The 26,622-nt window shown below is 41.7% G+C and overlaps 1 protein-coding gene across 1 annotated transcript in view; it reads right to left on the bottom strand.

Moving 5' to 3' along the window:
- LOC126470466 (zinc finger FYVE domain-containing protein 26) overlaps positions 1-26,622 on the bottom strand; it is a 370,429-nt gene that overhangs the window by 115,722 nt on the left and 228,085 nt on the right. The window contains exons 23-24 of the mRNA XM_050098326.1: positions 8,247-8,611; positions 6,022-6,196 (exon numbers count right to left, since the gene is read on the bottom strand). Coding sequence (XP_049954283.1) covers positions 6,022-6,196; positions 8,247-8,611 — 540 coding nt within the window. The remainder of the gene's footprint in view (positions 1-6,021; positions 6,197-8,246; positions 8,612-26,622) is intronic.

Genomic DNA, 26,622 nt, shown 5'->3' with positions numbered 1-26,622 from the left:
GACACCGTCTCCAAGCAATAGGCCCGGCCCAGCAGTTCTCATGCAGACATAAACTAAATCAGACCTGGCTTTCAACTTGTGCTGTGATCTGTTTTCCATGTGCTTAGTACTACTTCACTCGCACTGGTCACACTGTGTTTGCTCCATGCTCATCTCTACACAGTGTTTGGACTCACTGCTCCACTGTAGATAGACTTGCACTTTGAATATCATTCCCTGTCCCCAGGTTCAGCTACTGGGCTTGTAGTTGAGCCATTGTCAGTCAGTTTAGTACTATTTTGCACTGAAAGTGACAGTATCAATGTGTTTTCATGACTGTGTAGATATAAAAATTACTAAAGTAGAAAGAGCAGCTAAAACAAGTATGAAGATTTATATGTCCAGTAATTAGATAATGAGGCACTCATTATGCATCTCAAAGAGGACCTCAAAACTAATTCATGATAGGAGCATGTATAAGAATTGTGGCTCAAGTTTAAAGGAATAGTGGACCAAACGCTGGCTAGATATATATACCTACAGCCCAATTAAAATTACCTGACAGCTGATGTCTGTTACTTGCCACTGCCAAGCAATACATCAGCTGTTGGTTACTGGTCAGTTAAAGGTGATACACAAACATTATGCATCACTTCGCAAATGCTGTTAATGTGTAACGGGGAGCGATGCCAGAACCGGCCACCACAAGGTATGACAGAAATGTGAGATGCTCTGTTGACAGATGATTTTAAGCGACCAATGACTGAACTGTGGCAGATGGTGCATTTTGTAGCCATGAATTTAAATCAATATTTTAACCAAACCAGAACCTTGTGATGTGCAATGTATCCAAGAAAATGGCACAGTCACCAATCTGTGCCAAAACCAAAATCACAATTGCTTTGTTCTTGGTGATTAAAGCTACCAGCAAACTCAAGACAGAAAATTTTCAGTTTCAGTGATAAAAGCAAATGTAGTTTCCCACTGTTATTGGTTAGCTGAAACTAGTGTCACAGTGGCCACACAAGCTGCTATGTTACCACCTGATGAGCAGTCCTGGCTGGCACTTGGTTGCAGATTACAGGTGACACAAGCAGATTCCAAATGAAAACAGAATGATAGGAAGAAAAACACGAGCAAATAAAAAAAGTCAATATGATGTTGAAAATATAGTGGCAAAGTATTAAAAATTTAAAATATACAATTAAACCAATTAACTGAATTAAAATAATAATTAAATTCTTAAGATTAGACTTAGAAATCACAAAATTTTATTGTATTCAATGAGATTTGAACATATGACCTTCAAAAAGTCAGGTTTAAATGCTAACCACTGTAGTATGCCACCACAGTGTGTGAGTGTTATGATTTTTATGACTTTGATGACCCAGTCGCAATGATGAATTGCAGCCTCCAAAAATTTGGCTTCATGCAATGTTATGTGAAGCTTTCTAAAGTAAGCTGATCTCTGTGATAATAATAAATGTAGATATGGTGCTAAATTGCATCTTGTGTGGAAGGATACAGTACTGTTTGGTTAATGCTGTGTTTGAAAAGTGTATGTTTTGTTAACATTGTGTGTGTGTGTGTGTGTGTGTGTGTGTGTGTGTGTGTGTGTGTGTGTGTGTGTGTGTTGTTTTTGGTGTGGTTATCATGTGTGATGAAATATGAAATAAAAGGCCAAGAACCAGGATTCAGGATCTAAATCCATCAAGAAAGACAGTTGCACAATGGGCAGAAGTGAAGACCAATTGTTGTGGCAGCTTAGCAATGGCGAATGGTTCAGGAGTGACGGTGAGTGCTCTGATTGGATGAAACAGGCTCCAACATGAGAAGTGACAACCATCAAGAGATTTTAATTGGACTATAGTGGAACAGTTCACAATGGTAGAGACCCTACATGGTAAAGAGTCATAGTAAAAAAACTCCTAAGGAAACACCAACTTCTGCATAATGTGTATAAAACAAAGCATAGGATTATAGAGAGATGCTGAATGAAACACTTATGCCTGTCAGGAGTGCACTGTGTGAAGCTTTCAAAGACTACCATAGCAGAATCTTATCAAAAGATCTCTCGCAAAACAAAATGAAATGTATATCTGGAATTTAATCAACCCCATGTACTTTCTGGTAAGTACGCTCGTAACGTTGACTTGCAAAATTATGAACATCATGGCACATTTAGTTATTTTATTCATAATAATATGGACTGATTTGGGGTTGGGAGACCAGACAGCGAGGTCATCGGTGTCATTGGATTATGGAAGGATGGGGAAGGAAGTTAGCCATGCCCTTTCAAAGGAACCATCCCGGCATTTGCCTGGAGCGATGTAGGGAAATTACGGAAAACCTAAATCAGGATGGCCGGACGCGGGTTGAACCGTCGTCCTCCCGAATGTGAGTCCAGTGTGCTAACAGACTGCGCCACCTCACTCGGTGGGACTGATTTGAGAAACTATTTTATTGCAAAATGTGTTCTGTTGATAGTGTTCTACAGCTTTGATAAAATTTAAGAAAGGACATAATTTAACATAATAAGCTGCTGTTTAAGTTACTCCTTAATGTGCAACCAGTTCTGATTGAAGAGCATTATACGGATTATACGGTACCTGTTGTACAAAGGTTATATGTGCAGTAAAATTTCAGGCCAAAAGGGTATTTCAAAATTGTGAGAACTGGCAACATTTTTGGAAGTATGTTGTACTGTTATAACCATTACTGACAACAACAACTGAAAGAAGTTTGATCTGTTGTTACTGTTCTAAGCTGATTTTCAGGAGTCACTTGGAAACTCTCCCTCACACAGCACAGAATGATTGTAAAATAAAATTTCTGGAACCTGTAAAATTCCTCTGTAAGAAGCAACATGGGTTTCAAAAACAATGACCATGTGAAACTCAGATTGCTCTACACAAGTGTGTGTGCGTGGGGGAGGGGTGGGGTGGGGGGAGGAGGGGGGGGTCATATGCATGTGTGCTCGGAGCTTATGGGCACTCAACACTGAGGTCATCAGCACTCTTCATACACTACATCCAGAAAGCAATAGATACAGTCGTCCAGGTAGATGTCATGTTCCTTGACTTCCAGAAGGTATTCAATACAGTTCTGCACTGCAACCTAATGGACAAAATATGAAAATACAAAATGTCAGACCATTTGTGTGACTGGAATGAAGAGTTTCTAGCAAACAGAACACTGCAGGTCATTCTCAATGGAGAGAAGTCTTCAGACGTAAAAGTAACTTTTGGCATGCCGAACAGGACCATTACTTTTCACAATATATATAAATGACCTAGTAGATAACATCAGAAGTTCTGTGTGGCTTTTTGCAGATGATACTGTTGTATTGCTGATGAGTTGCAACACTAGAAAATTGTAACGAAATGCAGAAAGACCTGCAGAGCACTGCTTGGTGCAGGCAATTGACCCTCAACATAAACAAACATGTGCTGGGAGTACATAGACAGAGAGATTCTTTATTGTATGATTTCATAATTGTAGAACTATCACTGGAAGCAGTTACTTCCATAAAATAGCTACAAGTACATGTATAGAGCAATTTCAAGTGGGACAAGTACATACTATTAATCATGAGTAAGGCAGATGCCAGACTGAAATTCACTGGAAGAATCCTCAGGAAATGTAGTCCATCAACAGAGGAAGTAGTTTACAAAACACTCGTTTGACCAATACTTGAATATTGCTCATAAGACTGGGATCTACATCAGACACATTTGATATAGGAAACAGAGAAGATCCAAAGAAGAGTAGTGCATTTCATTACAGGTTCTTTTACAAAGCATGATAGGATAATGGAGATGCTCAGCCAACTCCAGTGGGAGACATTGCAAGAGAGATATTCTGCATCACAGTGAGGTCTACTGTTAACATTCCAAGTGTGTACATTCTTTAACATATACAGGGTGTTACAAAAAGGTATGGCCAAACTTTCAGGAAACATTCATCACACACAAATAAAGAAAAGATATTATGTGGACATGTGTCCGGAAACGCTTAATTTCCATGTTAGAGCTCATTTTAGTTTCGTCAGTATGTACTGTATGTCCTCGATTCACCGCCAGTTGATCCAATTAAAGGAAGGTAATGTTGACTTCGGTGCTTGTGTTGACATGCGACTCATAGCTCTACAGTACTAGCATCAAGCACACCAGTAAGTACCATCAACAGGTTAGTGTTCATCATGAACGTGGTTTTGCAGTCAGTGCAATGTTTACAAAAGCAGAGTTGGCAGATGCACATTTGATGTACGGATTAGCACCGGGCAATAGCCGTGGCGCGGTATGTTTGTATCGAGATAGATTGCCAATTGCCAAAACGAAGGTGTCCCGACAGGAAGATGTTCGAAGCAATTGATCGGCGTCTTAGGGAGCACGGAACATTCCAGCCTATGACTCGTGACTGGGGAAGACCTAGAACGATGAGGACACCTGCAATGGAAGAGGCAATTCTTCGTGCAGTTGACGATAACCCTAATGTCAGCATCAGAGAAGTTGCTGCTGTACAAGGTAACATTGACCACGTCACTGTATGGAGAGTGCTACGGGAGAACCATTTGTTTCCGTACCATGTACAGCATGTGCAGGCACTATCAGCAGCTAATTGGCCTCCACGGGTACACTTCTGCGAATGGTTCATCCAACAATGTGTCAATCCTCATTTCAGTGCAAATGTTCTCTTTATGGATGAGGCTTCATTCCAACGTGATCAAATTGTAAATTTTCACAATCAACATGTGTGGGCTGACGAGAATCCGCACGCAATTGTGCAATCACGTCATCAACACAGATTTTTTTGTGAACGTTTGGGCAGGTATTGTTGGTGATGTCTTGATTGGGCCCCATGTTCTTCCACCTAAGCTCAATAGAGCACGTTATCATGATTTCATACGGGATACTCTACCTGTGCTGCTAGAACATGTGCCTTTACAAGTACAACACAACATGTGGTTCATGCACGATGGAGCTCCTGCACATTTCAGTAGAAGTGTTCATACGTTTCTCAACAACAGATTCGGTGACTGATGGATTGGTAAAGGCAGACCAATTCCATGGCCTCCACGCTCTCCTGACCTCAACCCTCTTGACTTTCATTTATGGGGGCATTTGAAAGCTCTTGTCTACGCAACCCCGGTACCAAATGTAGAGACTCTTCGTGCTCGTATTGTGGACGGCTGTGATACAATACGCCATTCTCCAGGGCTGCATCAGCGCATCAGGGATTCCATGCGACGGAGGGTGGATGCATGTATCCTTGCTAACGGAGGACATTTTGAACATTTCCTGTAACAAAGTGTTTGAAGTCACGCTGGTATGTTCTGTTGCTGTGTGTTTCCATTCAATGATTAATGTGATTCAAAGAGAAGTAATAAAATGAGCTCTAACATGGAAAGTAAGCGTTTCCAGACACATGTCCACATAACATATTTTCTTTCTTTGTGTGTGAGGAATGTTTCCTGAAAGTTTGGCTGTACCTTTTTGTAACACCCTGTATATAACAAGACCACATCAGCATATTTGGGATGTGTAAAGATTTACACCACGACCTTCTCCATAGCTGAATGGTTAATATCGCTGCCTGTGGTATAGAAGGTCCCAGGTTTGATTCCTGCCACTTCCTCAGACTTTTTTCTGAGGTATGGAAGTCAGGAACAGGGCCCACTCAGCCTTCTGAGGCCAAATGAGGAGCTGCTTGAATAAAGAAGCAGTGGTACTATCAGGAGTCAATTACTAACAGTAACAACTGGAAGGATTAGCGACATGGTGATCAGATGGCCCACTTTCAAAGACTGCTCCTCATTCTGTCTTGTAGGCAGCAGTTGGTCAGCCAGAACAGGCCTAAGGCCTAATCCATGAGTGGTGTTTATGTTTACTTATGTTACACCAAATAGTTAGCTTGAAACAGAATCTTATTTTATTCACTGCAGAACTGCAATTGCTGGTCATAAATATTTACCATTTTTCCTGAAACAGTGAGAATTAAAAAATTACTATGAATTGAATATTTGGTTTCAAGAAATAATACCTCATCATCTGGAACCCATTCACTTTTCTTTGGCACTCTGTCAGGCACCACAAACTCTTCACTCTGGCTGGAGATGGAAGCCAATGAAACCAGTAATCTGTCCTCTACAGGAACACCTAGTGTGTTAAGTCTAGCAGCATTTCCAACTCTTGTGTCAAGTGCTTTTGAGGCATACCTGCGACAATAGAAATTAAAATACTATTAAAACATGAATTCAACTAGGCTGCAGTCTTTTTGATAAATATGTTATACATTTATATTAAAAAATGAAAGATCACTTAAATTTTGTAAAACACATTATTCATAACTTTCATCTTTTATATAAAATCTGTTGTAATTATAATTTTGACTGTGATTTTGTGACACATGATTAGTGTGAAGAAATATCAGTAAATATTTGACAGTGACAGACAGTTGTTGCTCCAGCCACCATAAACAGCATAGCAAATAGTGGTTTTTACTGAACTACAACATTAAACATTGCAATGTGATGCGTTCCAAATATCTGGAATAAATATTCTAACAAAATTTAGTTGTTCTGTGGTTTACATTCCATATTATGATGTAAGCTCTCATATAACTGGTTGGGATAACAGTTTCTTATGTTAAAAGTCAGGGTATATAAGTTATAATATTGCTACAGCTTCTAAAGTATTGTAAACATAATCCATAGTTCCAGTTGATAAGGATTTTATTTTTATCAGGTGTCATAATCAGTGTAACGTTTTCACTGCAGTACAAATGTCAGTGGTACATAGTGTTGAGGACTGACAGATTTTGCTATTCTCATCTATGAAGATTGCTTCCCTCACTCCTTTATATCTTAATGTTGAAGAATTGGAAATTTTATGCTAAATATTTTAGTCAGTTTCAAACTAATACCTAAAAAGTTTATAATAAATAATATGTTTGAATTCAGTGTCAAAATGGTGAGACAAAACATGCTGATCAAGTAAGTGTATGCAGTAATGACAAAAAACGGTATAACATATCCATAAATAATGACTCTGTCATAAATATAACAGATAATTTATAGGAAAAGTGTATCACAGGAAAATTCAATTGAGAAAACAAATTAAGAGACAGAATTGCAAGCCAGTACCTATATGAGAGGTGAAATATGTAGCTCTGTTGACAGACATATGAAAGTAAATCTGACACACTACCTAGCTTTCAGAACTAACAGTTCCTTTATCAAGCAGGCTAGGTCAGGGAGTGTGGATGGGGGAGGGGGATGAAGGTGGAGGAAAAGGGATACTTTGAACTCTTTGTTTATCCTTCTCCTCATTTCAGGTGGGTCTCTCTCACACTGTGGTCTGCATGGCCTGCCTTTTCTTTTTAACCTTACCCAAACTGTCCCTCTCTTCTACTGCTGAAGGTAATTTATAAGTAAGACATGGATGTACATCCTATTCTCATATATAAGACAGATCACCTAATGGCTTACAACAATTTGTAATGAGGCTTTTTTTTTTATTTTATTTTATTTTTTTTTTTTTTGAAAATGTAAGGATAGAGTTGGATACAAAATTGGAGATGGGAATACATATCTGGCAGCAAAATATTTTGTCATGGAGAAACATTCCTTATTAAACTACTAACCAATGAAATTACTAACAGTACTTAGAAATCTTGAACTCTGTTATCAAAATAACAAATATTATTCACATGAAAAAAATTTTAAAACAGAGCAGTCTGTAGCATTATTAAATAGTTAAATAACAAAAAAGTGGTAAAAATGAGTTCCCTGTCCAACAAGATCAGCAACACAAATAGATAAATCAACAGCCACCGGAATCAATAAATTCTTTATATGAGTAGCTGAAAAAAAGAGAACCAAACATACAGGAGATTCATTACCTATACTTTAGTAGACACTTTATACATAAGTAAGAGAATTTATAACTAGGAACAGTGCCACTAAAGATATTACAACATTCACTGCATCATTATAATTCATGCCAACATAAAAGTAAAATTCTAAGTGTGAGATCTTGAGCTTAATTCACAGGCTCCTCTTGAGCTATTTATGCAAGAATTTAATTATTCTAGGCATACTGCTGACCATCTGGAAATGTTGCTACTTGTATCAGCTCTTAACTGGAAGTTGAATAAATGATTTGCTAATAGCTCATTTTCATTATTGTTGTTGCTGCTATTGTTGTTGTTATTATTAAAGGACAATGAAAACACAAGGTAATAATTTAAATACATTCAGTGGATACCTTCGCAACAACTTATCAATTGATGGCTCTGATGCAGGTAATGAAGGTGGAATGGAAGAGAGACCAGGTTTTGCAGCAACCATAGCTCTTTCCAAAGCCCCCAACTGCGTATTCATCAACAACTGTTCTACAATTAAATGAGGGTGTCCAACAAGGCCCCAGAGTGCTGAACACTCTGCTGCAGAAAGTGCTCCCAGCATGTCAGTACTCAAGAGCATCAATTTATACTCATATTCCGTATCCTTAGGTAGGTCACATTCCATCAAGAATTCCAGTACAAACTTCAAACCAACAATGGTTTTCAAATGAGGCAGTACATCTTCACATATGGAAATTGCATGAGATGTCTCTAAAGACTGAAGTAGCTGAAACAATAAAAAGCAGTTTAACTCCTTAATACAAGTTGCATTGCAATATTTCCTTATAAGTTAAGATCAATACTTTCACTATTAATTTAAATACTGCAAAGTACTGTTAACTGGGAATTCCTCTACATGTTCAGATGCTTAAATTTGAAAGAGTTTCCTTATTCAAAAAATGGCTCTGAGTACTATGGGACTCAACTGCTGTGGTCATCAGTCCCCTAGAACTTAGAACTACTTAAACCTAACTAACCTAAGGACATCACACACATCCATGCCCGAGGCAGGATTCGAACCTGCGACCGTAGCAGCAGCGCGGCTCCGGACTGGAGCACCTAGAACCGCACGGCCACCGCGGCCGGCTTTCCTTATTCACTTTGCAAAATTTCCATTTTCTTTATTAGGTGTAGCTATTCTTAGGTGTAGGTATTTTGAAAAGGTGAACACACTGAGTGAGTGTAATGTAGGTCATTATTATGTTTTTAATGATGACAACAGAAAGGAGGAATATTTTCTATTATGCAACCAAAATAAAACTTTATTTTGCTGCAACTAATTTTGAATTATTGTTATCATCTGGCACACTTGAATGTAATATACTTTAACAGAATACAATTTTCTGAAGGAAATGTCACATACTGGATGGTTGTAATTATACTTTCAATATTTAACATGGTCTAACATGGAAACTAATTACTGTATGAATACCAAACTCGGTAGCATTAATGTCAATGACATGGGGAAGAGAGATAATGCAGAATCAATTCAGTTGAAACACTTTTAATGTGCTGCTACGGTACATAATACCATTACATATCGGTACCATTATTGCTACAAAAGGGGCTCAATATGGCACCCATCAGTATTGAGAAGAGTCTGAAAGTACAGGATTGCATTCTGCACAGTAGAATGAAGCATGTTCATATGTATGCTGGCTACCTCTCTTGATATGCTGTGCCCCACAACAAGAAATCACAGGGAGTGAAATCAGGTGATCGTACAGGAATAGATTGTCTGATAATTTGATTGTTTCCAAGTGTGTTTCGGAGAAGCAAGTGAACTTTATGAATGATGTGTGGTGGGGCCCCATCTTGCATGAAAACTGTTGATTTCAATGTGTCTCTCTCCTGCACGGCGGGTATGACATGCCAGCAAAGCATATAGCAGTAACACTGGCCAGTCACAGTGCACATCTTTGGTCCTTGAGTGCAAACCTCTTTAAAAAAGAATGGGCCAATGATGAACAGAACATAACCATGAAGCCACACCAAATGGTGACACATTCACCAGACAGAGGAACGTGATGCACAGTGACTGGAGGTGAAGATCCCCACACTCGGCAGTTGTGTGTGTTCACCTCACCCATCAGAGAAAAATGAGCTTTGTCTGTCCATAGAATGGTCCACGCCAGCCCTCATCAACTTCAATTCTCACAAGAAAATGAAGAGCGAAGTCAACATGTTCTTGTGCATCCTGTGGCGCAAGCTGCAGTACAATATGGACCTTGCACGGATACCAATTGAGAATGGTTTGAAGCACCTTCCATAAAGTGGACCATGGGATGTTTAACTGCCATGACACAGCACGCACATTGCCTGACGATCGGGAATTGGATGCAGAATTATCTGCCATGGCAACAGCAATTTCATGAACCACCTGTGGTGCAACTGGTCATTGGCCTCTTTCCAGAGCAATGACCAGTTCTCCAGTTGATTTGAACTTCTTCATCATGCTCCGCACTGCAGGTGGAGAAAGACAACACTTCCGTAATCCTCTCAGTAGGTGATATTCTTGAAGTGCAGCTGCAGCATTACTGTTGTTTTGGTAATAGAGCTTCACCAATAATGCCCTGCTCCTTTTGTCTGAGCTCATGATGTCATGTCAACAAGCACACAGTGACTGGTCAGGTGTGTGAGACTATGAATCACAATGGCTGATTATGGCACCTGGTGGCCATAGTTGGAACTGGATGGTGGCACTGTGATGCATGGAAATCATGCACCCCATACTCAGGACATTAATGCTACCAAGTTTGGTACTCGTACAGTAATTAGTTTCCACGTTATAATGTGTTAAGTATGGGAAAGTTTAATTATAATCACCTGATACAGTGCTATAATCATATTATGTAGTTAAGTACTTACCTTTACAACCAAAGTAGTATAAAGTCATATGTTCATGATTGCAATTTTTATTAAATTTATAGTTCATACTGTGGAAGCTAGTGAGCCTGCAAATACAAGCACAACATACATGGTCCAGTCACATTAATTTTTTCACTCCTATGCTTGATGTCAACATGTAATGACCACTCACAGGTGGTAGGTGGCAGCAATAGCAGTGGAGTGTATATAAAGCATGTTGGGGGATGCAGAAAATAAAGCAATCATTGTTGTAATGTGCAAATGGACTGATTTATCTGACACACAAAAGGGCATGATCACTGGCTTTCGAGACAAGGATGAAAGCATTTCCAAAATGGCTAAGTTTTTAAACTGTCTGCATGCTGTCATGGTTAAAATATATCCTGCATGGCAAAATGGTGCTATCTAAAACTAGTGCCAAGGCAACTGTGGTGCACCAGAGGCTATCAATTACAGGGATGAATTATGGCCATGTAGGTGTGAACAGGTGAATAGATGTGCAACTGCTAAGCATCTGACTGTCCAGATGAACCAAGAGGCGACCAACAGTGTCTCCTTAATAACCATTCAGCAAACATTGCTGCATATGGACCTTCGCAGCAGGCACCATGCTCATGCGCCCATGTTGACTGCTGTTCATTGGTGATGAAGACTGGAATTTGCACTCCAGTATCACAACTTGGCATTCACTGAGTAGTGGCAGGTGGCCTTTTCAAATGAATTGTGTTTTATGCTTCATCAGACAAATGGCTGTCTGTGTGTATGGCACAGAATGTGTGAAAGCAAACACCCTGCAACCAGGATGGAACATTATGGAGTGTGGAATATTTTTGCAGCATTCCCTGTGTGATCTCATCATTCTGGTAGGCACAATGGACCAACATAAGTAAGCGTTTATCCTTTGGGATCATGTCCAATCCTACATGCAGTTTGTTTGCCTCAGCACAATGGCATCTACCAGCAGGACACTGCAATGTAGTGTACATGCATGGTTCAAAGAATGCCAGGATGAGCTTATCATACTCTCCTGGCCATCAAACTTCACAGATTTAAACCCAGTCAAAAATTTGTGGGACCATCTTGATAAATTTGACTCGTTCCACATCATTACGAAATATTGTATTCATGATCCATGGAACTAGCATTAATCTAATCTAATCTAATCTGATCTAAGGCTGTTTGTCCCATGGATCCTCAAATGAGAAACCTAGTGAAGTTGTCCATGGCACTTGAGACAGAATGGCTCCACATTCCAGTCGGTACCTTCCAGAACCTCACTGTCTCTCTTTCTTCACATGTCACATAGTAAAAGATGGCTATTCAGGCTTCTGACAGGTGGTCACATTAATGTGACCAAACAGTGTACATATGATGGCAAGAGTTTAATGTGAGTAAGTTGATTCAGTGAAAAAGCCATTGCCAAACACACCATGGGTAACAAAATCTTGATGACAGGTCTTATTATTGAGTACTTCTTATTGTAACAACAGATAGATGGGCCACAAAAAAATAATACTCACAAATTCAAGCTGGATACCAACAATCTGTTAACAGAAATACCACCCTGAACCAACTCCCTGCTATGAGAAACAAAAGCCACAATTCCATGCATTTAATTCTGCTCACCAAATATTACAGGGTACAAAGAATAGCATGGGTACAAGAGCACTGACTATGGATGCTCAAAGCATAGAAAAAAGATTTCTTGGCTGACTAATCGAATCACACACTGACAGAAAGGTATGAGTCTATTAAAACCACATGATATATCATGTCTGTTGACCTTACACTGCTCAGTAAGGTGGTGGAGGTATTCCCATTTACAGGACATTTACACAGATAAAATGGGGTCCCTGATACACTCATTCTCACTGGCAAACAATACAGAAACCTACTATCAATTCATGGGCATTGGCTTGTTTGTCCACAAAACTGCACAGGTGACTTGTATTTATGGCTATGCAGGTCACCTAATCTAATTCCATTGAGCATATTTGGGAAGTCATAGACTGAGAAGTGTCCTCCTTGGTACAAGATCTGATCAATATCCAAGAACTATAGGCACTGGTAGAATGTTCATGCATCAGGCTAGTTTTGCAACACTTTGTGTGTCTTGTTTAGACCATTCCACAATACCTCACCATGATTATGAGAGCTAAAGAAAGTGCTGCAGACTACAAGGCAGATGTCAATACATTTGCTCATGAGCATATATTGACATCTACTACCATCCCAAGCCTCTGCATGAGTAGTAAAGGCATTAAAGAGCACCCACTACTCATCAGAGTGTTACCGCTAAAACAGGAAATAGGGTGCAACAGAAAAGGAGACAAACCACACCAAAAAGCAATTAAAACAGAGTAAGAGAGGGATGAAAGAGTGTGCTCATCAAAGGGGGTAGGGTCACTGGTTCTCTAGACCCAGTATGCAATGGGAGATGACCCAAACCCAGTTCACCCACCCCTCCCCACCTCAGCCAAATGGCTCAAATGGCTCTGAGCACTATGGGACTTAACTTCTGAGGTCATCAGTCCCCTGGAACTTACAACTACTTAAACCTAACTAACCTAAGGACATCACATACACCATCCCCGAGGCAGGATTCGAACCTGCGACCGTAGCGGTCCCGCGGTTCCAGACTGTAGTGCCTATAACCGCTCGGTCACCCCGGCCAGCCTACCTCAGCCACAAAGATATTTTAAAACCATATACAGGGTGAGTCACTAACTATTGCTACCTAGAATAACTGGAAAAGTGTGATAGTAGCAGAAAAGTTTGTGGGACAAATGTCGCATGGGACAATGGGGGTCATAATATGATGGTTTTTTGTTGCTAGCTGGTAGCACGTCAGAGATATGAAGGTCAACTTTGTTTTTTTTTTAAATGGGATGCTATAGTTTGGTACTTATTTTCTGATATCGGCTATAAAGAGAAATCTAATGATGTGTAACAGTAAGGTCTTTGAAGGTCAACAAAGGTCACAAAAGTGGCATGAATGTCCATTTATAGAAGGTGCTCAAAGTGATGACCATTGACATCAATGCAGAGCTGCAATGTTCTTATCATGCATTGAGTGGTATTCCTTATCACTTTGGCACTTATCAAAGCACATGCTCTGACAATTCTCTCTCGTACATCATGCAAATAGTAAATATTCAACGAATATGGTGTATCTATCTAATGTGCCATTGACATGTAAACACCATTCAATGGTTTCACAATACAACACTAATAGGATCAGTAAGACTAGTATCGTCAAATCAAGTGAATGTGAGTGATGTATTCCTTTGAAGAACAAGTCGATATGCTTCTCATTTACGGAGAATGCCAATGAAATTCAGTGAGAGCTAGAGACTTACACACTGAAAGATATTTCTACATCTACATCTACATCTATACTCCGCGAGCCACCTTACGGTGTGTGGCGGAGGGTACTTATTGTACCACTATCTGATCCCCCCTTCCCTGTTCCATTCACGAATTGTGCGTGGGAAGAACGACTGCTTGTAAGTCTCCGTATTTGCTCTAATTTCTCGGATCTTTTCGTTGTGATCATTACGCGAGATATATGTGGGCGGTAGTAATATGTTGCCCATCTCTTCCCGGAATGTGCTCTCTCGTAATTTCGATAATAAACCTCTCCGTATTGCGTAACGCCTTTCTTGAAGTGTCCGCCACTGGAGCTTGTTCAGCATCTCCGTAACGCTCTCGCGCTGACTAAATGTCCCCATGACGAATCGCGCTGCTTTTCGCTGGATCATGTCTATCTCTTCTATTAATCCAACCTGGTAAGGGTCCCATACTGATGAGCAATACTCAAGAATCGGGCGAACAAGCGTTTTGTAAGCTACTTCTTTCGTCGATGAGTCACATTTTCTTAGAATTCTTCCTATGAATCTCAACCTGGCGCCTGCTTTTCCCACTATTTGTTTTATGTGATCATTCCACTTCAGATCGCTCCGGATAGTAACTCCTAAGTATTTTACGGTCGTTACCGCTTCCAATGATTTACCACCTATGGCATAATCGTACTGGAATGGATTTCTGCCCCTATGTATGCGCATTATATTACATTTATCTACGTTTAGGGAAAGCTGCCAGCTGTCGCACCATGCATTAATCCTCTGCAGGTCCTCCTGGAGTACGTACGAGTCTTCTGATGTTGCTACTTTCTTGTAGACAACCGTGTCATCTGCAAATAGCCTCACGGAGCTACCGATGTTGTCAACTAAGTCATTTATGTATATTGTAAACAATAAAGGTTCTATCACGCTTCCCTGCGGTACTCCCGAAATTACCTCTACATCTGCAGATTTTGAACCGTTAAGAATGACATGTTGTGTTCTTTCTTCTAGGAAATCCTGAATCCAATCACAAACCTGGTCCGATATTCCGTAAGCTCTCAATATTCTCACCCTACACATTGTACATTTAAATATGTGTATGATAAATTGAGAACAACTGGATCTTTAACGCAGCAGAAACATACCCAGCAAAGGAAAGTTACTAATGAGGAAACGGACGGATGCTACTCGTGCCGCTGTGGTTCGAAATCCTTATTTTAGTTCGCATCACATTGCAAGGGAATCTGGCATGAGCCAGAGTAGTGTTGTTTGTGTTCTGCATCACCATAAATATCATCCTTACCATATCAGTCTCCACAAAGAATTAACTGGTACAGATTGTATGCATCACATTGAATTCTGGCGATTGGCTCAACTTCAGATTCAGAGGGATGACACATTTATTAATTTGATTTTATTTACTGATGAGGCTACATTCATGAACCATATAAATGTTAATTTGCATAACATGCTTTATTGGGCTACTGAAAATCTATGTTGGCTGCAGCAAGTTGCACACCGAAAACTGTGGTCCGTGAATGTATGGTGTGGGATTCTGAAGCACAGAATTATAGGCCACTATTTCATCGAAGGAAATCTTAATAGTTGGAAGTACACCACATTCCTGCATGAAACATTATGTCTGTTACTGGAAGAAATACCTTTAGGAACAAGGAACAGAATGTGGTATCAACACGATGAGTGTCCGGCACATTTTTCACTGATGGCTAGAAATAAGTTGCAGACACAATTCTCAAATCACTGGATTGGATGCGGAGGAGATGTGTCATGACCGGCTCGTTCACCAAACTTAACGTATTTAGATTTTTTCCTTGTGGGGATACGCAAAAGACATTATTTATAAAGATGTTCCAACTACACCTGAAGATATGCAAAAGAGAATTGTCAGAGCACATGTTTCAATAAGTGCTGAGGTGATAAGGATTACCACTCAATGCATGATAAGAACATTGCAGCACTGCATTGATACCAATGGTCATACTTTGAACACCTTCTGTAAATGGACGTTCATGCCACCTTTGTGACCTTTGTTGACCTTCAAAGACCTTATTGTTACACATCACTGGATTTGTCTCGATAGCTGCTATCAGAAAATAAGTACCACACTATAGCATGCCATTTAAAAAAATATAAAGTTGACCTTCATATCTCTGAACCGACCCCACTTAGCAACAAAAAACCAACGTCATATTATGGCCCACATTGTCCCATGCAACTTTTGTCCCGCAAACTTTCCAGCCCCTATCATACTTTCGGAGTTATTCTTGGTGGAAATAGTTAGTGACTCTCTCTGTATATGAAAATAAAAACCATGATCACAGAGGAAACAGAGAACCAGTTCAACCAACCATGAAACTGTGAATTGTCCACCAATACTCGAGGCAGAGAATCTGGAAGACCATGCTTGGCTTGGAGGGCCAGAAGAAGGGGGCATTCCACCAGTGAGCTACTGTCTGTAAGGTTACATGGCGACAATGTGTAAAATAAGACTATGGGTTAGCCTGGTATGACCAATGCAAAGGTGACATAGTGTAGTGGATTCCTTCTGGGAGGAGTAGATAGAAGAGTGCCATTCAACAGCAGGCTCCCCAATAATGCAGAGTTTATCAGAGGAGGCAGTAGGAAATCAGATATCATTCCATTTCTGAGTAAGTAGAGGTCTTATTTGCACCTGCAAATCCACACATGGTCCTAATTTGTGGGGCTCTGGGCACTATGCGACTTAACTTCAGAGGTCATCAGTCTCCTAATTTGTGGCTTGGATGAGAGGGCTGGGGTGAGGGGGGGGGGGGGTTCAAATAGTTCAAATGGCTCTGAGCGCTATGGGACTTAACATCTGAGGTCATCAGTCCCCTAGAACTTAGAACTACTTAAACCTAACTAACCTAAGGACATCAGACACATCCATGCCCGAGGCAGGTCGCGCGGTTCCAGACTGAAGTGCCTAGAACTGCTCGGCCACCAGCGGCCGGTTGAGGGGGGGGGGGGGGGGGGGGAGGATGAAAAAGCGGGGGAGCACATTCCAGGGAGGAGAGGTGAAGATCCTGGCAGAGGGCTGCAAGGCACATTCCAACTGGTAATCCCACCTAAGGTCAGGTATCAGGAGGTCAATGCCCCTTGTACACAAGAAGAATGGGACACATTGAAAGATCAGGGAAATATCAAATGGCGACTGCAAAGGAGACCAAGAAATGGTACCATCTGAACTGAAGAGGTAAGATCCCTGTTTCGGCAAGGAGACTGTCTATGGGCCTAGTCCACAAGGCACCAGTGGCCAGACAAACTCCATGATGATGCATTGGGTCTAACAATTTCAAAGCCAAAAGCACTGCCAAACCATTAACCTGGCAAACATTGTACATTCAGGATGAGGCCAGGACTTGGTAAATACAGAGAAGAGTAGCATGATCCACACCCCAGGAGGTGTGGGCAGGGAAGCAGAGGCATTTATACTTCTGCATGCAACTAGCCTTTAGCTGATTAATATGGGGCAGCCAAGTCAGCTTTTTGTCAAAAAGAAGACCCAAAAAACAGGACTATGAAACAATTTCCAAGTGCTGGGTACCCAAGTAGAGTTCTGGGTCACAATGGACTATGGTATTATGACAGAAATGCATGACCCGCAGCAAGCTTCTGCATGCAACTAGCCTTTAGCCGATTAATATGGGGCAGCCAAGTCAGCTTTTTATCAAAAAGAAGACCCAAAAAACAGGACTGTGAAACAACTTCCAAGTGCTGGGTGCCCAAGTAGATTTCTGGGTCAGGATGGACTATGGTATGATGACAGAAATGCATGACCTGCATTTTTGCAGGAGAGAACTGGAAAACATGGGAAGGGGTCCACACAAAGGCCCCATCAGATGGTGCCATGGAGCCGGTGTTCAGCTGAGGCTACTGACTGGGACCTGTACCAACTACAACTGTCACTGACATACGGCAGAGGGGTGAGCAGCAGCTGGACAGAGGTCACTAGCCCATTGATGGTGATGAGGAAGAGTGTGATGCTCAGGAGAAACCCCAGTAGGATGCCACTCTCTTGGACTTGTGGAGAGCTGAGTGAAGTACCAACACCATTCTGGAACAATCGATGGGATAGACAATGATTAATAAAAATCAGAAGGGAGCCTCAAAATCCCCAGTCATGGGGTAAGTACACTGTGATGGCACCAAGCACTGTTGTATGCCTTATATCGGTCAAAAAAGACTGCACTGAGGTGTTGACATTTAGAAAATGCCTGTTGGATTGTTCTTTCCAACTGGTCAGCCTGTTAGATTGCTGTTTCCAACTGGTCAGAAGTGTTGGTTGTGGAGTGTCTCTCCCATGAGTTACACTGGTAGGAAGGCAAAATGCCCATTATAATCTGCAGGTAACCATCCTTACAAGCAATCTGCAAACCACATTAGTGAGGCAAATCGGTCAGCAGCTGTCAAGAGAGATGTTGGGTTTTTGCCTGGCTTAAGAATACAGACAACGATGCTATCTCACCACTGACAAGGGAAGACACTGTTGAGCCAAATACAGTTGAAGACCATGGAGGAGATGAAGCCACTGAGTAATATTCAGGTACTGAATCATATAAATATGAATAGAATCAGAGCCGGGGGTTGCACCATGGGAAGAGGAAAGAGTCCAATGTAGTTCCCAGTCGGCGAAAAGTTCATTATATGATTCTACTTGGTGTTGGGTAAAAAATAGGGGGATGCCTTCTACTTGCCATTTCTGCATTACAAAGGTACCTGGATAATAAGAGAGCACTGATGCTGCCACAAAGTGGGTCACAAGGTGTTCAGCAGGAACAAATACTTTGGTATAAAGACCACCCTGAAGGGCAAGACCTGGAACAGTGGCTGACTGTTGGCAGCCCAGAAGACTATGCAACTAGGCCCTCACCTGGGATGAAGAGGCATATGTTCACAGGAAGGACATGTAGCTCTCACAGCATTCCTTCTTACTGTGTTCAATTAGATAATGAGCCTTAGCATGAAGTCACTTAAAGGTGATAAGGTCTATGAAGGATGTAGCTTGAAACACTGCAGGGCTGTTTGGTGATCCTGAACAGCTACTGCAATCTCTTCTGGTCTACCAGAGCACTGGCTGGCAATGCAGGAGATCTGCAGAAAGGGGAATAGGAGTTCCAATGATGTAGGTGATCAAGTTGGAGACATCTTGTACACCCTCATCAACACAATGATAGAGAGGGGGCAAAGGTAACAGCAGAGGCATATTGGCTCTGCAAAAAACCCAGTATAGTAGTCATTCCATCTGGCAGTGGCAAGAAACTGGCAGTGGCAAAAAAAAAAGAGGACAGGATCACTGGAAAGTGGTCACTGTCATGAAGATCATCTTCTACTGAACAATGCAGTGAAACAAGACTGGGGGAAGAGATCATCAGATCAATAGTTGAAAAGGTGCTATTGGGGGAAGAGATCATTAGATCGATAGCTGAAAAAGTGCTATTGAGGGCACCGAAGTCGGTAGGAGTACCATAATTGAGGGGACACAGATCCTCGTTGGTGAGAAGCTGGTACAGTAGAAGGCCCCTATCAAATGAAGTGGTAACCCCTGCAGGGGATGGTGCACATTGAAATCCCCAAGCAGGAGAAAAAGAGCGCGGGGGGGGGGGGGGGGGGGGATAGTTGGGTTAAGGTGGTCAAACTCAAGATAAGTAAGTGGCCTGCCTGGAGGTATGTAAACATTGCAAATGATGATCTCTGAGATCATTTGCACTTGCAGCAGTATTGCTTGCAACATGGTATGAAAGGGAGTCCAGTCACTGACAACATCAGTGCAAACCAATGTACAGATTCTTCCAGATGATCTCTCAAAGCCAGCACAGTTCTGACAAAATACAGCATAACTACAGAGCATTGACACAGTTCCTCTGAATGATCATGTTATGGATGTCCAGGTTAGGGGTGAAAGGGCCAGAAGGACTTGTCACGCCCCAGGATCACTACCTGTCACAAATGGTGGTGGAACCAAATCAGTGAGCACTGGTTCCGAATCCGGCAGTGTGGAAGGATCTGGCATCACTCAGGTCACCAGAGTAACCTTGCGCCAATTCCTGCTCCTGCTCCTCCTCCTCCTTGTTCTTCTTCTTCTTCTTCTTCTTCTTCTTCTTCTTCTTCTCCTCTGCCTCCTGCCCCTCTTTCACAGCATTTAGTGGCCAGGATTCTTGTGAAGGCTTATCTGCAATGAGTGTGGGGACAGATTAATAAGTAGGCATTCCTGGAACCCAAAGGTCATGGTTCCTTCAGCCATGAGCTGGTGTTGGGAACCTTATCTTTGGGTTTCCAGGGAGAGGAGGAACCTACTCCTCTGGCCAGGTGCAGGAAGTAATTCCCAAAGCAACAAGAGAGGAGGGTGGTGGGAGAACTGGTCTAAAAAAAAAAAGGGGGCAGTGGGCATGATGGCTGTGCTTTCATATAATTGGACATCATATCAACAGGATGTAGGCACTCATATTTCTTACATGCAGTATAAGTCAGGTGATCAATAGATTTATATTCCTGTATTTTATTTTCTTTCTTGAAGACTGAGCAAACTGTTGAACATGGAGGATGGTGTTCCATACAATTAACACACAAGGGGTCTTCTTCACAAACTTGACCCTCATGGAGTGTATCTGCTGTTACCACATTTTGAGTTCACTGTGCAGTGCGATGACATATGATCAAAGAGCAGGTATTAGGTATTGGAAGCACCTCATGGATGGTGGGACATACAGTTTCACTTCATACTTGTACACTGTGACTAACTCCTCCTGGGAGGACATTTCATTCAAAGGCTAAGATAAAGGTGTTTGTTTCTACTCTGTTATCCTTGGGACCTTTTTGAATGCATCAGACATAATGTACGCCTCGTCACTCAAGATTAGCCCCTAGCTGTTTGGAGTATAAGGTCTCGGTGGAAGAAGACTCCTCGGACCATATTCAAAGTATTGTGTGAGAAAATTGTTATTGTTATGTCACTCAGATGTTCATGTGACTGATGGGTTGTAGGTTGTGGACAAGAAGAGGCTTTAATAACTAGGGATCCACTGCAAATTTTTCATAATGATTCAACTTCTCCAAATTTATCTTCAATATGTTACTCGAAAAATAAGGGCTTTGTCACACAAAAAGTGACCACATTGGTTCATTTACATACTGGGTACCAAATAAATTGTTTCACTTCTAGGTATCTGGCTTGTCCCTCTTTCCACAGGGGTAGCAATGGTAAGAAAACCAGTTGGGTTGTAACAGTCCACATTGAAGTTTTGAGTCCTGCCTAAGGAGACAGGCAGATCAGAATGGCCATTGTTCTGGAGTAATTTGATGCAGAAGTGATTTCTGGCATTCCCCAAAGTAGAATTATAGGTCCTCTGTTGTTACTTATCTATATTAAAGATTTAGGAGACAATCTGAGCAGCTGTCTTAGGTTGCTGTCATTCATCATCAAAAGTCATCAGAAGATAGAAAGTTGCAAAAGAATTTAGAAAAGGTATCTGTATGGTGCAAAAATTGGCAATGGCCCCTAAATAATGAAAAGTGGTGCCTACACTAAGCAGTGTAGGCACCACTTAGTAAATCTGTTACATTTTCTAAGTGTTATGCCAATAAAACACAGTCTTTGGTTTGCCTTCCCCAAAACATTTCCTATGGGTTCGTTCCACTTTAAGTTATTTGTAATTGTAATTCCTAGGTATTTAATTGAATTAACAGCTTTTAAATTCGACTGATTAATCATGTAAGTGAAGTTTAATGGATTCTTTTTACCACTCATATGGATGACTTCACACTTTTCATTATTTAGGGTCCGTCCTCTTTTGGAGTACTGCTGCATGGTCTGGGATGCTTACCAGATAGAATTAATGGAGTACATAGAGAAAGTTTAAAGAAGAGCAGCATGCTTTGTATTATAGTGAAATAGGGAAGAGAGTGTCACTGACATGATACAGGATTTGGGGCAAATCTCATTAAAACAAGGGTGTTTCTCATTATGGTGGAATCTCCTCATGAAATTTCAATCACTGGCTTTCTCCTCCAAATATGAAAATATTTTGTTGACACCAACCTACACAGGGAGAATGATCATCATAATAAAATCAGAGCTCCCATGGAAAGATATAGGTCTTTGTTTTTTCCGCACACTTTTTGAAAGAATTATTGTGAAGGAGGTTCAATGAACCCTTAACCAGGAATTTAAGTGTGATCTGCAGAGTATCCATGTAGATGTAGATGTAGATGCCACCTACTGAAGTCAAGCACACTCTCCATGAATGCCACCCAACTGCAGCCATGGCCATTTGGTACTATGGCCATTGTTGGGAGTCCTGATGCCCCAGGAAGATGGGGCTCTACACCTTGGCCTGTGTGGGGAGCTATCAGGTCAGGCATTAGGAATGTGACCCCTACGTTATGAGGGGGATCAAACAAAAGGGTACATAATGACCCCATCATGTTGGATCAGCTACTGTGTTGGCTATGGAGTGCTAATAAGAACCTACACAGGTACTACGTACAGATTATCTTTAATACTGCAAGAAGTATAAGCTACTTAAGGTGTTCTTCCCCTGTCAGTCCACACTACCGAAAAATTTGGAAAATGAAGATCAAACCCAGAAGGGGGCCACTAATTACTTCAGTCAAAATGTGGTGAATGAAAGAATATTCCAAGGAAGGAAGGCATAATCTATGTAATAGATGTAATAGCCAGGTCGACATCAAAGGCTGCTACCACGAGAAAGAGCAAGAGATGAGAGACTGCAGCACAGAAACAAAAGGAGGTGCTCAATAGCTTGAGGCCCTGTGCTCACCCAGCATATACTTATGAAAGAGTCTATATTTTGTAAGTACATAAATTTGCATCATCAGTCTAGTTTCTTTCACCTCAGATCTCATACATGAAAACAGAACACAATATGTCTGCGATAAACTGCTCGTCCATTTCCAGTGAGTCGACTGATTCTGACGAAATTTGTCACAAAATAAGAACACTGTCTGAGGTGGAAAAACAGTCCCATACCAATATGCCACAATACACAGTTATTATCTTGTACTTTTGTGACCTATTTTTGTGGTTGATGGTGGCAGTGGTAAGAGGAGGGGGGAGGGGGGGGGGGCAAGTATGCTTTTTTCCCAAATCTTGAACTATGTATGCCTACTTACCACACATTGTCATCTATGTGACTGATGGAAGTACAGTTGATTAGTATCATGTTCATTAAATTTCAAAACTTTGTTTCTAATGTTAAAAAAATTCTTCACAACTTAAAATGTATGAACTGGATAATTGGAAAGCATTGAAGTGACAGCAACTGCTCTGAAAATCCAGTTTATGTGAAATTTTGTTGCCCCTTCCATATACAGAAAGTATGGGGGTCAAGACTAGTACTCACAAACATAACAACATTTGATAGTAAAGGAACCAAACTATTCCAATAAAGGAAATATGTTATGTCTGCACACACACACACACACACACACACACACACACACACACACACACACACACACACACAGAGAGAGAGAGAGAGAGAGAGATATCCCTGTGCCTTTATGTGGTGCTGAGGGGACACACAGTGTTTGGAATGTGAAGTGGTGTGGATTGGGGTGAGGTGGACCGAGGGAGAGAGAAGCAGGAGGCAGAGAGAGGGACTGGGGCATGTAGGTAGCAGCTCAAAAAGAGGCTGCTGTTTTGCTGGCTAGGTATGTGGGAGGAAGAGGCGGCATGTGCAGGGGCTAGACACATGATGCATGTGTGTCAGTGCCAGTGGGGAGCAGTGCAAGATGAAAGCGGCATGGAGATGTGAATTGGGAGGGATTGGTAGGGCAGAGGAAGAGGAAACTGTTGGGTGGAGAGTGTGGGGACAGTGGGTTAATGAACACTGAGGTCAGGAGGTGAAATCTTTGTAGCTCAGAAAAGCTGGTGGTGGAGGGAAGGATCCAGATGGTCCAGGCTGTGAAGTAGCAATTGGAATTGAGCACCACTAACCATCAACACCCATCCTACACACAGTGAACTCTCTTGTCAGCACCTCATAGCGCCCAGACCTTGTCTAGCTGACCTTTCCAATTTACAACATATCCTCCAAAACTCCCTCTCAACATTCCCCAAAACACTGTTATTAACCTTTCCACCAAAAATCTCAATTCCACAGAAGTTTCAGTCCAATCTAAAGACCTCATCTTGAGCCCACCATACTAGACTTGTCAATTCCTACAGTGAAAACAGTTTTTTTGTCACCAGTCCCTTTAACGAAAGCCAACCTAATCCCAACACTGAACCTTGAGTCTCCCAGTACATACCACCATCCAACCAGAACCCTCCCCCTTCCTACCTAACTAACCCCTGTTCACCTTCCTTGAATTCCTTATCTTCAACTTGGTCTCACCATTCTTACACAGGTCCCTTCCTAAGAACACTAACCTTTCAGCAGAAGAAAGGGCAGCCATATAAAACCTCAAAACAGATCCTGACTTAATCATCCTACCTGCAAACAAAGGCTCTAGTCACTTCATGATGAATCACAGTGACTACCTGACAGCAGGCTTCTGCCAACCATTGGACTCCTCCATCTAAAAGCTCTGCCATAGTGATCCTATTCCCGAAGTCCAACAAAGCCTCCAAGCCCTAAAAAAAACCTTAGGTCCATCCCACAACCTATCCCTCGAGTCCATCTCCCTCTTCGCCCCAATGACACCCCAAAACACTCACCTTCTACATGCTCCCCAAAATCCATAAAATCAACAACACTGGATGCCCCACTATAGCTGGTTACTATGCTCCTTTACTGAAAGAATTTTCACCAATGTTGACCAATATCCCCAACCAACTGCCCAAAACCTAGTTTCTCACATAAAAGATACTAATCATTTCCTCCATGGACTCTCCACCATCCCAACCCCTTTACCTCCTGGATCCCCACTCATCACTGTTGATGCCACTTCCATATACATCACAAATCCCTCATACCCATGGACTTGCCACTATTTAACACAACCTCTCAGAACATCTATCAGACACCAAACCTACTACTTCATTCTTAAAACATTAGCAACTATACCCTGACAACAATTACTTCTCCTTTGAGAGGAAGATATGAGGTTCATTGAAATGAAACCTGGTCAGTGCGTCTACCTTTACCTTACATGTAAGGTGGCACCACGTAACTGCAGGTATGGTGGTGCCATCAATTGGTAGAGAGACTGTCACGTGCACACCATTTGATGTTGCATAGCGTCAGTGTGGTTTCACACCGAAGAGAAGGTGGTCACACAAGTTATCATCCCCTACTGAAAATGCAGGCAAGTAAGCAGGAACAACAAGGAGTGGTTTGATGTTCGGTGATGGTGGGAGTTGGAAGCCGTTAAATGTATTGACAGATGAAGGCTGTTTATGATGAGTACAGTCTGAGACGTTCAAGTGTTGTGAAGTGGCACAAACAATTCATTGAGGGGTGCAAGTCACTGGAAGATGATGCTCATCCTGGATGGGCTCATCATGTCATCACACCGAAAATAGTTGCAGAAGTGAATGCTTTAGTCTTGGACAACCACAAAATCACTGTGGACAAGATCCATCGGTTACTGGGCTTTAGTGTGGGCACCACCCACTCCATAATGCATCAATACTTGAACTTATGACCCATCAGCTGACTGCTGAACAGTGCAATACTCAAATGGCGCTGTCTTTGAGTCATCTGAAATGTTATCATGAGGAGGAATGCAGCTTTCTGTCACGTATTGTCACAGGTGACAAAACATGGTGTCACCATTTTGAACCGGAAGTGTGTGACTGGGTCCAGGCTTGAATCAGACAGCAGCCTACTAGCTTCTTCAAGGATGGAATTGACCAGGTATTGTCGCAATGGGATAAATGCGCCAACAGTTTTGGTGACTATTTTTGAGTATGTGTACTGTGTATAACTACATTTCTGAGTTAATAAAATTGTTACCGTTACTGTACGCTAGCGACCGGGTTTCATTTGGATGCCCCTTATACATACACAAAGCCTCAGCAGACATGAGCACCCACATGTCATCCTCCTGTGCCAACCCCTTTATGGGTCAGCTAGTGGAAACCTTCCTAGCCTCCCAAAACCCCTTGATGATTCAGGTCCACTGACAATATCTTCATGATCTGGACTCAGTGTCAAGACAACATATTCTCATTCCTTCAAAACCACGCCACCTTTTCTCACATCTGCTTCACTGATTCCCTCACAACACAAAATGTCAACTTTCTTGACATTGACCTCCAATGCTCTGATGGCTCTGTCCCATCTCTGTCCATATTAAACCCACTGACTATTCCGAGAGCTGTCATCCCTTCCACATAAAAAAAATCTCTCCTTTTCAGCTTTGCCACCCATGGATGGCATATCTGCAGTGAGAAGAATCATCTTGCTCGTTACTCTGAAGTCTCAGGAGGGCCTTCACAGATAGGCACTACCCCCAAACCTAGTCTGCAAACAGATGTCCTGTGCCATATCCACACACACTTCTAATCCTCCCACCATCA

Source organism: Schistocerca serialis, chromosome 3 (assembly GCF_023864345.2).
Source record: "Schistocerca serialis cubense isolate TAMUIC-IGC-003099 chromosome 3, iqSchSeri2.2, whole genome shotgun sequence".
NCBI lineage: Eukaryota > Metazoa > Arthropoda > Insecta > Orthoptera > Acrididae > Schistocerca > Schistocerca serialis.
This window is presented reverse-complemented; position numbering and strand designations above follow the sequence as displayed.